This window comes from Anas platyrhynchos, chromosome 4 (genome assembly GCF_047663525.1).
Source record: "Anas platyrhynchos isolate ZD024472 breed Pekin duck chromosome 4, IASCAAS_PekinDuck_T2T, whole genome shotgun sequence".
In the NCBI taxonomy this organism is placed as follows: Eukaryota; Metazoa; Chordata; class Aves; order Anseriformes; family Anatidae; genus Anas; species Anas platyrhynchos.
The window spans coordinates 35,549,427-35,563,520 of NC_092590.1; the positions used below are offsets into that span (position 1 = coordinate 35,549,427).

Sequence of the window (14,094 nt, forward strand, 5' to 3'; positions counted from 1 at the left end):
TTAGACAGTGAGGTTTTTTTAGAGGAGCATTTTTAAAGCACCCAACACAACAAAACCCAGATCTCTGTCCCAGCAAGTTAAGTGGTTTTGCATTTTTTTTCCCGCCATGTATTTTGAAGCTTTGTTATCAGTTTCCCTAAAAGAAGCTCTAATGTTACTATTTAAATAAATCAGATAATAGAGTTTTTGAAATTGTGCCAGATACCTCATTGGATTATTGTTCTGAATTATACAAATCTGTTTATCCTTATTTTGTAGTCACATCTTCCAGTTCCAAGCTGTAATTCACAGCAAGGCTAAACCTAAAATTTGAATGCCCTGACATAAATCTCCAGTCTTGTGCTTCCTTTTCTCAGAGTCGAGGCTTACAGTTGTGAGGCTTCGTCAGCAGAGACATGTTACTGTAGATGCAGGTTAATATTGGTATTACTCTGTGGCATGGTTTTATTGCTTACCTGTCACCTGACTTTTCACCAGACCTATGCTGGCAAAGACATGCGTCAACTCTTCTTACCTTTACTAATCCAAGAGATCATCTTGTTCATTCATAAAGTCAAAGCATCACTTCCAGGCACATAAAGGAGAAAAATATTAATTTCATGCTTGTGCCTGTTCTCACCACAGTCTGTCAGAACTTGAAAAAGAAATTAACAATTACAGTTTACAACCAGGAAGCATTCAGTATGTAACTAGTCTGGATTATGGCACAGAAAGTGAAGCTCTGTGCTAGAGAACGTTTTTCCTAAATTCTTTAATCATAAGGTTTTTCTCACCATAATAGATTAAATGTGAACAAGATGCCTAATTGATTTTCTTCTGAAAAATACGCAGTAAAATTTATCAGATATCTCCAGCCCTTCCCTTACATTTATATGCTGAGGAGTATTCTTGTATCGAGCAGCAAACAAGTTAAAAATGTTGTATCTCCTCTCTCTTAAAAATATTACAGTTTTATTTCACCTGGTGCAATTGAGGAATAGTGTATGTTATTCTGCCTTATGTTCACTAGTGGCTCTTGTTCTGGCTGATGAATATTAATGTCTTGCTCTGATACTGTACTAATAATGGATCAAATAGTTGGGTAATGTTACTCTCACTGATAGTATTTATACCCTGTAAATGGAACTTGGTATTATAAAAATAATTTTCTAGGGGGCAGAATGCTACAGGTGCTTACAGTTTTAGGAGAGGAAGATTTGTTAAAATTGCATAGTGAGCTCCTGCTGAGATAGCCCAAAACAACACAGCTCCCATAAATAGAATATTACGCTGATAACCAGCCTGCCTTCCCCATCCCTGCTTCACAGTGGATTCTCTTACAGTTCAGTATTTCCCCTTCTGTGGACCCCCTACCATTTGCCAGAGATCCTTATGCAGCAACTTAAGATTACAGACCATACTGTGTTTTCTTAGTCGTCTCTTTCTTAGCTGCCTTTGAAATAATCTACAGATTCTCAGGGTCTTTGAGAAAATTCAGCTTAGAAGAAAAACATCCCATGGTGTTTCCACCCAAGAAGGGTGCTGGCTACTCACCATTCCTGGTCCTTTATCCAAACTCAAATTGTTCACGTCCTGCTTGGGAACTAGGGTGCCCAAAGCAGGATGCAAAATTCCAGTCAAAGTCTTAACAATGCTTGCTAGAATTGGAAAGTTATTTTACATGCCTTTTATAGCATATGTCTATTTCAGATACCAGAGTGTCTGTTTGTAGTATATATTTTCTTTACCAGAACTGCAGTGTATGCTGGTAAGCAGTCTGCATGTGCCAGTCACTCCCTAAGTTCTTTTGAAGTGAAGTGCCAGGCTCAACCATATTTGCAGGCAGTGATTTCAGATGTTCTAAGATCTAGGAGACCTTTATGGAAAGCAGCAGTCAGAGAGCTGGGTTCTCTGTTCTCCTTTACTGGATACCAGTCAGTCCGGACAGACAGTGTTGCCTTGCCCTACCTATAGCAAAGGCTCCTGCCAAGTCATCATTTTCCCAGGCTGCAGTTGTACCTGCATGTGTTCAAGCCAAGTTCACATCTTCACAGTTCTCTCTCAGCTTTTACACTTTGCTCTGGGTTCATTTTACCATTTTAAATGTTGCACGAGTCCTAATGAAAATACTAATTGCCAGAACTCCCAGAAATCTTTGTGATATCTCTAATAACATGGTAAACAAAGTTCTGAACTGAAAGTATCTCTGCACCAAATTTGCCTCCATCTTGATGAAAATACAGCCAAGACATCTGCCGTTTCACATGGCTTTTTACCATCACAGAAGAAATATTGGTTAAGCACGTTTTCCCAAAATGGACATTTGTTGTTACTTACCACATTGCTTACAACCAGACAGATTATTTGTTAGTTTCTTCTGGAAATTGAAGTTAGGCTGACTGATCCAGAATTCCCCATCTCCCATCATAATCTCCTTCAATAAAAAGAGAACTTGTATTTGCCATCTGAAGTCTTGTCTATCTTCCATGAGTTCTCAAAGATAGCAGCAGATGTCTCTGGAATTGTCTTCAAACAACTTGCCTTATGCATTTTTTTCCTATTCTAGCAGAAGCTTGTATTCAGTTGTCACCGGTGTCAGTGCTGTTAGCCTACACTCAGATGGCTGAGGACTGAAACAAAAAAAGTTAAATAGCTGGCCTCATTTAGTGTTTCCTTCCCACTTGTCGTGGTTCCACTGCACATAAATGAGCTTTTTAGTTATTTTTTGGCCTTCTTCATGTTTGTTTTTTTTTTTTAATTTTTTTATATAATAGTGTTTTATCATCCTTAGCAGCTCTTGCTAGTTTTATCTTGTTTTGTGCTCTGCCTTTCTGATTTTGTCCCATTTATACGCACCTATTGATCTAGTTTCTACTTTTTGTACGATTCCTTGTACTTCAGCCAAGTGGGTCTTGGTAATTTACTACACTTCCTATCTTTCCTTCACACAAGGATAGTTTGTGTCTTTAAGAAAGTGCCAGCTCTCCTGAACTCTTCTTCCCCTCAGAGAATAGATATATAAAAACCACATGGGAAGGAAGTCTCAATTTATTGAAGTATTCCTCCTTGAAGCCCACTGTTTTTATTCTTCTGCTCTTTTTTCCTTCCTTTTTTTGAGAATCCTGGACTCTTATGTCATTGTCGCTATCATTCAAGTTACCTTCCACCTTTATATTCTCTACATGTCCAATCTTTTTGGTCAAAAGTATCTAATCTCGTAGCTGATTCCTCTACATGTTCATGTTTAACATGTTTTTACTTTATATATATATACGCCCAGAAAATCTAAGAATTTGGACATCTGTGTTAGCCTGTATGCTTTTCCCAACAATGACTAGGAAGAGTTCCTTACTGCACACAATTATGATTATAAAATGGTTACATCCAGCATTTTTGAATCGCATTCCCTCCATTTCCCTATGTTTTGGCTTTTGTATAGCTTGCTCTGGATTAATGTTGTTGCCCTTCTCCAGCTTAAAGCCCCCCTGACTTCTGAAAAGCAGGTTTGGCTTTTTTAATTCTTTGCTATGAAAATGGCATCCTTTTACTGTTGTACCCTGCAGCACAGCCAAGATTCTGTTCTGTGTAGAAGAGTTGTATTACATCCGAAAGACCAATGGTTCAGTGTTGTTCTCCTCAAGCTGAGTACCTCCTAGGCCATGTCTACAACAGGAAATTATGCTGCCCACAAGTCGCCTGCTCTAACATCGAACAATCACTTCAGTCTCTATGTAGACTGAACTTGTATTTTGTAATGCCATTTCCAAATATATACATATGCAGTATCTAACATTGCATTTAGTGAATTAAATGCTTAATAGCCTTCTTCATATAGAGCATTGTAAGATCCTGATATAATTGCTTATAACAGATTTACCTTTCTTGTAGTTTGATGGTATCCATGTGGTGAGTGGATCTCTTGACACCTCCATCCGAGTCTGGGATGTGGAGACAGGAAACTGCATTCACACGCTGACGGGCCACCAGTCTTTAACAAGTGGAATGGAACTCAAGGACAATATACTTGTGTCTGGGAATGCCGATTCTACAGTCAAAATCTGGGACATTAAAACAGGACAATGTTTACAGACATTGCAAGGTGAGCTCAAACTACCTTCATGTAAATCAAGCTGCCTGCAGTAATCTGTGCTGCAGATCCTATGTCAAAACTTCTAAAAATGACATGCAAAGAAACAACCATGGACCATTTACAACTTAAATATCATTTTTTCTGATGACAGCTGTATGATCTTTAGAGGAACAAAATGTATTTAATCTAATCTATTCAAATCACTTGCCTATTATGAAAGGCAGATGGTCTGGACTGATAGAAATTCGGTATGGGTGTATTAGCCTAATAAGCCACAGAAGTATGTAGGAAATGACATCTCAAAACAGTCAGTCAGCGTACTTATTTAGGGGTCACTTAGATGTTTCAAAGCCTACTGATTAATTGGAGCGGGAGGCAAAGTACCCTGTCTATTGCAATAAATCAAAAGAAATGAGTGGAAGATGTTTTCTTTAGTTCAGTAATAAGAAAGATTTCAGTTTCCACTCGGGCATCGTGCACATGAACACATTGTTTTGTTCCCCCCCTAAAAAAGGTCTTATATCATATCCAGCAATGCCAGCTACAGCAGAAAATTAAGCTTCACTGGAAAGCAGGCTGCTGTTTTAACAATTTATATGTCTTATCTATATATCCATCAATACTTACTGGTAGAGTAATCCCGTAATAACACTTCAAAGGGACATGGAGACAGTCATAGTGGCCACCTCATTCTGGATGGTTACGCTCATTTTCATGAATTCCCAGGTATACACTTGCCCTGCTGTAAACAAAACAAGATCATTATAACAAAGAAGGAAATACAGGGAATTTTTCTATGCCTGCATTCACTTTTTTGAAAACATGGGGCAAGGCTTCTGTACCTTTTGAAGCAGAAAAACAGGGTTAAAGCATCTAATAGATAGAAACAGCTGTATGCAAATCGATGGATATTTATGTTAGATGCAGCGCTGGCTGTCCTTGAGTTCTAATTACAAAAATGTTCTGGTTTCCTCCTCTAGGTCCCAACAAGCATCAGAGTGCTGTGACCTGTTTACAGTTCAACAAGAACTTTGTAATTACCAGCTCAGATGATGGGACTGTAAAACTTTGGGACTTGAAAACGGGTGAATTTATCCGAAATCTAGTTACATTGGAGAGTGGGGGAAGTGGAGGCGTCGTGTGGCGGATCAGAGCTTCTAACACAAAGCTAGTGTGTGCGGTTGGAAGCCGAAATGGGACTGAGGAAACAAAGCTGCTGGTATTGGACTTTGACGTGGATATGAAGTGAAGGGCAGAAAGATTAATTTGTCCAAACGTGTAGACGATGTTCTCCTTTCCCTCCCCCTGAAAAAAAAAGAAAAAAAAAAGAAAAAAGAAAAAAAAGAAAAAGGAAAAAAAAATCCCTTGTCCTTGGTGGTGCAGGATGTTGGCTTGGGGCAACAGATCCTAAAGACCTACAGACTACGAAGGAGAAGACAAAGATGATGAACTCTAACTGACAAGTGAGGCATTTGCTGTCTCGTCACATAAAAAGGCTACACTTTCGACCGGGGCAGCTTTGCAAAAATACGACTTTTGAAATGAAACCAGGTGCAATTATTTCTTTAATTTCCTCCAACTGCTTCCTTCAGCAATTTGGAGGTGAAAAAAAAAATGTTACAGTTCTTGTTAACAGGTTATTTTACCACAAAGATCTCGAAAGAAGCTGCACATGCAAGCCTGCTCGTGCACCCCTGGGCCCCCTGGGTCCAGGCAGCCCCTCCGAGCAACGCGCTCTCCCCTAGCCCCGCTCTGAGCAGGGGTTGGAGCAGACGACCTCCAGAGGTCCCTCCCAACCTCTACGAGCAGTCACTGGTTGACTTTCAAAAACTAGAGAGCATCTGCAATGACAACAAAAACAAAAGCAAAACCAGAAAGAGTCCATTCCTGGTGTGGAAAAGCTGAAATATTACTGTGAATTGTTTTGTACAGTTTTATCAGAGCTTTTTCTTTTTTTCTTTTATTCCTTTTTTTTTTTTTTTTTTTTTTTTTTTTGCCAACCATTGCCAATGTCAATCACAGTATTAGCCTCTGTTTAATCTATTTACTGTTGCTTCCATCTACACTCTTCAATGCATAAGTTGCTCTGAGGTGGCAAGTTGTCCTGGGTTTTGAGAGTCCTCTGATGGATTTAATTCGCAATGCTGGTGCTAGAAGTAGGTCTTCAATTACGGGATTGTTGTCCCACCCCTGTACTGTATTCCCAGTGGCCAAACTTATTTATGCTGCTAAATGAAAGAAAGAAAAGCAAATTATTTTTTTTTATTTTTTTTTCTGCTGTGACGTTTTAGTCCCAGACTGAATTCCAAATTTGCTCTAGTTTGGTTACAGAAAAAGACTTTTTGCCACTGAAACTTGAGCCAACTGTGCCTCTAAGAGGCTGAGAGTGGAAGAGTTTCAGACAATTAAGAGTGAAGTTTGCCTGCAAATAAAGAATTGAGTGTGTGTGCAAAGCTTATTTTCTTTTTTCTGGGCAAAAATTAAAACACATTCCTTAGAACAAAGCTATTGCAGCCTGTTCTGTGGGGAAATTTTTCTTTGTGAGGGCTGTGGTGAATGGAATGAACATACATTAAAAAAAAAAAAACTGACAAAATTTTTAAAAAATATTATAAAATACAAAAATGAAATAAAGTTGCTGGTCAGTCTTAGTGTTTTACAGTATTTGAGAAAAAAAAACAACTGTTACAGTTATTGCTGGGAGGAACTGACAGAGCAAAAACTTACGTTTTTGTAAAGATGTCACATGCAAACAAAATGAGAAATTAAAGAGTCAAATGGTTTGCCTCATTCTCCAAGAGCCACAACTCAAGCTGAACTGTGAAAGTGGTTTAACACTGTATCCTAGGCGATCTTTTTTCCTCCTCTTTTTTTTTTGTTTTTGTTTTTGTTTTATTTATAGTCTGATTTAAAACAATCAGATTCCAGTTGGTTAATTTTAGTTATGTAACAACCTGACATGATGGAGGAAAACAACCTTTAAAGGGATTGTGTCTATGGTTTGATTCACTTAGAAATTTTATTTTCTTATAACTTAAGTGCAATAAAATGTGTTTTTTCATGTTAGTATGTCTTTTTTTTTTTCCTTTCTATTTCTTGGGGTTAATTTAATACTATACATCCTATGAAGCCTAAAGCAGGTCAAGTTGCTCGGCTTACTGGTAGATGCTAAAATATGTCTCAGGACTTTTTATGTAACACTTCCACAAACAGGTGCACAAGCGTCCTCTCCTTCAGTTGCCGTATAGGATTTGTCACATGGCCTTCAACAAACATGCGGTAAAGCCATTAGCTTCCTAGCGCTAGGAACGTGTCAGGATTTGACTCTGGAGGGAGTCAGCTATAAAAAGCATCTGAAGTACATAAAAACTTCTCCCAATAGCATCTTGTTACTGCATCTTAAATTGAAACTTGATGTTTATTATTTATGGATTTCAATCAATTGATTGCAGTCTTAACAGCGGAGAGTACATCCATAAATGCAACTAAAATCAAAGTTAGGATCTGGGGCAGGTTGAAATAAAGACTACAGAAAAAAAGAATCCCACAACATTCCAGATCAGTCCAACAGCAGCTCTATCAGAAACCAAGGTAAGCCATCAGCTGCCTTAGAAACCTACCAACTGAGAGAGAGTCTGTTTCTCTCTTAAATCTCCTTGACCAAAATTACTGTTTTTGTCTGTGCCTTTTCCGTCAGGGCACACAATTTACTTGTTTGTGACAGTTTTCCCTATAGAAAACTGTAATTAAAATAAACAACAGAAAAAAAAAATCCAAACGAAAGTATTAGAAGAGAAACTACATGGATGGAAGAGACAAATATTTATATACTTATACATCAATGACTACGTGCTTATTCAAATGTAGTTCCAATTCCCACATTATGCAAAACGAGTAATGCTGAAGGATCACACTTCCATCTGGCCTCTAGAGATTAAAAAGCCATACAAAATGACTGAGCAGCAACAAATTGTAAAAAGCTGTTCATTGAGTTGGTGTTTAAGGAAAAAAAATTGCAGTAAGCCCCAACACATAAAGCTATGATTGTCCTGGTATTTACGTAAAGACAATTAAAGAGCTAATCCTCCCATCTCAAGTGACAGCCTCAGACTGCCACAACTTCAGCGCGTAGCTCGGGCACACACCCCTGGGGGCCGGCAGAAATGCTCGATGCGGGGCCAGGCCCTGGTGTGGGGACGCTGCTCGGCTGAGAACGGGTAGGACTCTCGGCCACCCCGAAAACAGGTACGTCAGCCTGGGCTGAGCTACTTACGATAGGGGATGGAAATAGAATAGTAAGAGATGAATATTTAATGCAGGGACCTAAGCAACAGCTTTTAAGATTATGTAATTTTCTTCCGCGATTTGTAAAAATTGCAACAACATGTTTTCAAAGAGCAAAGGCACTTGCCTATCTGCACAGGAGAATGAGAGATTTCTGAGTAACATTGCGCTGGAGGGCAGGAATACAAATCAAGGCAGAAGACTGAAATGACTGAAGAGGAAGAATAACATCCAAATCGGTTCAAGCTGTGTGTAAGTACACTTTAAGCAGCCAATATGACCAGGATCAAAGTGTGCTTAACTAGAATTCAAAAGTTTTCCAGTTAATAGCATAGCTCCAACACTATCTCAACTGTTCAAATTAATACAGACCAGCTTGAACCTGTTAAGCAAACCACATTTCTAGCTTCCTTTATCCCAGATGTTGATAAAAAGTACTGCCTGCAAAGTCAAGACATGATAAACCGTCACATATTAACTACAAAAATCAGAACCGTACTTAACATTTACTTTCTAAAGCACTTTTCCCCTTTGATAAAACAACTCCGTAAAGGTGTGTTAGCATTCTAAAGTCTTCTGGGTTTGTTAAACACTCCGTTTAGGTTTGCAGGCATTCACATTGCTTATGAGATACCTGAACAACGTAGCTCAAAGAGCAGAAGTTTGTTAATTTATTAAAGCAACAGCATTTCAAAAATAGGCCTGTACTAAACACATGATTTGTACGAAAGTGTTCACACAGCTTTTCTCTACAGTACCCTTCATGCTACCATACTCACTGAAACCTTCAGTTCACTTCGTTTAGTTTGGCAGCACCTGCTCCAATCGAGGCTGTTTAGAAATCATCTCGTCTTCATTTTGTGTAATTACATTCTGATTTTCAGGGTGGGTATTTTTCTTTTTTTAAAATAAAAACATTTGTGAATACTAGCATAAGATCTGAACTGCTTTACGCTCTCAGTATGCATGCACTTGTTGAATCTAGTGGCTTATTCATCGTAGATTATATCAAAACGATAGCTGCAGCTACCCTAGAGAGATAATTGCACCACTGTTTCTGGACTCTTGTCTTATTGCTGATTCCCTTATTTCCTTTTATTTTAGCCCTAGAAGGAGCTTCATAATTTTCTCCTGTATCTGAAGCCAAGTCAACAACACTAAAAGGCTTTTGTGCAGTTATTCTTTTTGAGCCGTGCCTCTAGCCAGCAATAAGCCAGTCAGAACTAGCACTGCCACTTCCTCCAAAATCCCGTTCCTGTGGTCTCACACACCCATTTACCTCCTCAAGAGCTAAACGCAGCCATTTCACAGCTGCATTGACACCAGTTCATGGTTCAGAACTAATCCAGCACCTCAAAAATACACTCACGTGGGCACTGGGTCTTCAGGCCCAACACACTGGTGCTATCCAGGCAGGCCTTCAACAGCCCTCTCCCACAGCAACATGGCTCCTGATGCGCAACCAATTCCCATCTAAACAGGGGGAGCAGAAAACAGCATCCACCAGATACCACTGGGGAGTTTTTGCCAAACAAACAAACAAAATAAACAAATAAATAACAGGTCAGATGTCTTCAACTGTCTTTCAGCATACTTTCCTGGGATATTTTACTAATCTGCTTATGGAATCCAGTGTAAAAGAAATACAAATCTCTCATTGTCTGGCCAAAGTTTTCCACCAGCAAGTCCGCAGCTGAATCATTCAGAAAAGGGAGTCACTAAATTCTGGGATTAGATAGGCAAAAGACGCAGACTGTAACAGTCAAAAAGAAAAACCATTTGAGTCACGCTGACCACACAACTGTTAATTACTCAAAGGGCAATACCCAAACATACCGACTACTGAATCTCAAAGAAAGGGGAGAGTATTTTCTCTCCATCTCCTGCCGTTTTACCTATAGCCTTGATCCTTGACCCTGTTACTGTTTGAAAATGCATGCTGTTTGAGATTTCAGTATTTTATGATGTTTATGATGAAGGATACGACCTATATGAGATACATTAGGTTTTTCAAACTTCTAAAAATTGCATATATTCAAACATTTTTCAGTGACACGGTTCCTCAACCATCAGTGCAGGTTTGCAAACGAAATGGCTGCTTTAACAGAAAAGCTGTTCCCTCCTGCAACAGTCTGACAAAACTAGGTGTCCCCAAAAACTCAGCAGCCCTTATGGGCTCTTGCTCCCTGTTCAAATCGCCGAATGGCCCAGCAGCTGTAGGAGTACCTCAGAGGACAGCAGTGGTGCACTGTGCTGCCCGCAGTGTGCACTGCTGAGGCGAAACACTGCAGCACTCCGTGTGACTGCAGTTGCCTAAGACCAATGGCTTCATGCCCATGCACACGCTGCATTGCTCCAGCCCAGACGTCCACAAAAGTCCTACACAATCATGACTAAGCATCACCTGGCCAGGACAGATCTCCCACCAACTAGAGCCAGCCAAAACCATTAACCACAGAAGAACCCAGCAGTTGTTTTTAAACCACACACTGTGCAGGGCAGTGGAAGGTGAGCAGACCTCCAAAGGCATCCTCCAGCCCTCCTCTGTCCTCACCTCAGCCTCGCTCAGACCTAACGTCAGCTACCCAGTCCCCATTCACAAGCTGGTTTGTCCCAGCACAGCAGCAATAACTTCAGACAAAGAAAATTATTTGTCCTCTGCATGTCTCTGTGCTGCTGGAATCTATTCTGTGCTTTCTGCCACTTTCTTCACAAGGACAACACGACCTCAGCCTAACACGAAATGCTCCGAGGGAGTCCATGAGATGAGAATGCATCATTCAGCCTGGAGCGAGATGTTTGTCATCAGCATTGCTAAAACGATTTCCACCTTGAGACTAGACTGAAAGTAATGTTCTAGACCTGCTGCAATCAGACACATTTCAAGTTGATTTCAATACCCTATTTTTTTTCAGACACAAAGCTTTTAATGCCACAAACCTCATCTGGCCTGGGTGTCTCCACGCCTGCACAACAGGCACATCTAAGAGGCAAGATCGTGAGTTAGGTTGCACAGAATCTGGGCGAGCTCACGGTCTACAGACAGGGAACAAGCATGCAAGGTCAGTATAAGCTGGATCTGAAATGGCCTGTGAAAAATCAGAGGAAAGCAGGTGCAATGAATCTGGGGCTTTTTCTGTCCAATCAATATAAGTCCTACAACAACTGCTCGGGGGTATTTCATCATCCTCATCAACAAAGCATAGGAGCAAACTTTCTTTATGAAGCCTTTAGTCTGGCTGGCCTGTAATTGAGAACAGAACCAGCCACGTTGGCTCTGACTTGCAGGAACCTCTCTTACCTGGGGCGGGTTGTTTGATGGGAAGATGAATGGAACGGCCCCAAACTTCTGTCTGGCTCATCACGGCAGGCAGGCAGATGTCTGAGATGCAGGTTTTGCATGGTGCTTACGGTGCGCTATTCAAGAAGGCTTTGTTCTTTTAATTTTAAACAGGATACGTGGAATGCAGAAGATCCAAAAACTTCAAAGGCGCTTGCCATTGCCAAAGGAGCTGCATTTTGACTAAGTTCAGCCTCTAGATTACATATTCAAATCTGACAGTGTGGGAAGATGCTCACACCTTCAAGAGGCTTGAAGATTTCTAACGAATTGAGGCATTCAGATTAGTTGGCTATGAACACCAACGTGGTAAATTGAGCAGTACGACTGTTCCTAAATGGGAGTTTTATTTTCAGCTCCACCGTTGAAATGAATTTCTAATAATACCACAGCTTTGCAGATACACAAACAATATAAAGCAGGTTTCCTTTACCCTGGTGTACAGAACTGAGTAGTACATTTCCCTCTCTTTTCAGACTGTCATTTGCTTTTAGGTTTCCTGATACATTTCATTGCTGATTTTAAATTTTTACATTATAGTTTGGAAAAAATAAAGCACTGAAAAGCTGCTGACTAGACAGGACTCCAACATTTTTCCTTCAGACTGTTTGCTGCTACTTGTGTGCTTTGGTATTCCTCCTGTCAATTCTCAGCTGACAGGAGTGTATGTTTCTATTCAAATAATTAAGATTTATAGAAACATGTTATACTGCTGTCCCCTGTGGAAAAGTTTCTTATTTTTTTTCTGCTGGTGTTTCAGATGCTGATTTATACCACGCATTAGGCATGCTCTGGATTCTCTCTTTACCATTCTGCTGACTACTGCCACACTTCAAATATCCCATTTCATCCAAAGCAACACAGTAATGCAATGTTCCTCGTGAAACACATCCCACACAATTTGCCATTACATTTCATGAGCAGATATATATCCAGACATGACCGGGTTCCCCTGTTCACAGGCAGCCACTCACCAGCAGAACCAGCTCTTGAGACCTCACCGTTCATCACTTTTGGCCACATGGCAGAACAGGAAGAACCCAGGTCAGAGGCACAGCAAGATGGAGGAATGCACCTCTGAGTGAGAATGCCACTGATACAGCCACTAACCAGTAAAGCTAGGAGGGATATGGCTCCACTAAGGCAACAGGTCTCCAATATTAGTTCAAAAATTCAAGATTATAACCTATATTTTAAAAAGATTCAAACTATGTATTCATTTCTACATACATTCACATATTGAACCACTTCTTGCTTTACATATTAAAAAAAAAACCTTGCTGACATAATAACCTGTTTTCTTCATTTCTTCCCTTGTTTTCATTTTCTCTGACACTAGCACTTCAGTTTCCTCATGTTTCACTTCCTCCTTTGTTATGTCCCTGTTGCTTTTCTTTTAAGGCTTTACTACTCATGTTCCCTGTTTTTCACAGTCCACAAATGACTCAAACGGTCTGACAGCAGTAGGATCAGGCCCTCTAACCATGGCCCAGATTATCTCCAATTTCACAAACAACCGAGCAACAAGGATTGCCTAATTAATGCTCATTAAACATCCTCCCTACTGCTTTCTGCCAAAAGATAGTATTTTCCTGAAAATTATGTATTATCTTGCTCATTAGGAAATCTAATGTGTAAAGGCAAGTCTGAAAGTATTCCTCATTAGGAAACACGGGTGATACAGGCTTTTCTAAATCCAGGCAGAATTCAGGAGATACTTTTAGGGAAAAGTCTCAGGACAAGCACAGAAACCATCACTCCACCAGATGCCTGTTTGTTTCATAAAGCCATGCATAAACAAGAATGCGAGGCTGCAAATGAACCCCTATTCCAAACCCAACAGCGGCGGCTGATTTTCCTTCCGGTACCACCACCACAGCGCAGCTGGGGCAGGGCGGGCTGTCAGGGTATGTTAGGAATCACGTATAAAGCACGTCTAAAGCAATCTACTACACATTGCTCACTAATTCTTAATATACAATGACAGCGTAGGCAATAAAAGCTCCAGAGCCAGCGTGATGATGTGACTGCACACTGGGTATACGACCCGAGTGCTGGTGAAATTTAACTGTTGTAGTGACACACTATATAGCCAGCTGAAAAAAGTCTGGGGCATCCTGCACTGCTCTGAGATTTGGCTTCTGCATAGTGTTAAACCACCGTGACTTATTCAAAGAGATAAGCAACTGTTAAGAAGGACACAAACTGTCCAAAGCAACAAAGCCACAGATAAGACACCTGGTCTCTGCAGGGCAAAAAGCAATACAAACAAACAACCACCACAACAAGAACAAACCAAACCATCAAAACTCCAAACCAAATCCCTGCATCTTTCATCTGCATGTTTCATTTCAGCTTAATAATAACATTACTGAGTGCAGGTGACCTCCTCACCTCGCAA

General features: G+C 40.2%; 1 protein-coding gene and 1 long non-coding RNA gene across 14 annotated transcripts in view; one reads left to right on the forward strand and one right to left on the reverse strand.

Annotated features, from left to right (window-relative positions):
• FBXW7 (F-box and WD repeat domain containing 7) overlaps positions 1 to 7,135 on the forward strand; it is a 164,303-nt gene extending 157,168 nt beyond the window's left edge. For all 4 annotated transcript variants that reach the window (XM_027456658.3, XM_038178292.2, XM_005014698.6 and 1 more), the window contains 2 exons: positions 3,868 to 4,078; positions 5,050 to 7,135. In XM_027456658.3, coding sequence (XP_027312459.1) covers positions 3,868 to 4,078; positions 5,050 to 5,318 — 480 coding nt within the window. In that variant the 3' untranslated portion in view covers positions 5,319 to 7,135. The remainder of the gene's footprint in view (positions 1 to 3,867; positions 4,079 to 5,049) is intronic.
• The window catches only part of LOC106015446 (uncharacterized), a 225,780-nt gene that overhangs the window by 10,006 nt on the left and 201,680 nt on the right, over positions 1 to 14,094 (reverse strand). For 7 of the 10 annotated variants that reach the window (XR_011809065.1, XR_011809070.1, XR_011809063.1 and 4 more), the window contains 3 exons: positions 4,697 to 4,811; positions 3,857 to 4,037; positions 515 to 2,413 (listed from right to left, as the gene is read on the reverse strand). This is a non-coding gene — a long non-coding RNA (uncharacterized lncRNA). Of the gene's footprint in view, positions 1 to 514; positions 2,414 to 2,451; positions 2,610 to 3,856; positions 4,038 to 4,696; positions 4,812 to 14,094 lie in introns of those variants that run through there. The other 3 variants (XR_005265396.2, XR_005265395.2, XR_002399743.4) reach the window with 3 other exon arrangements.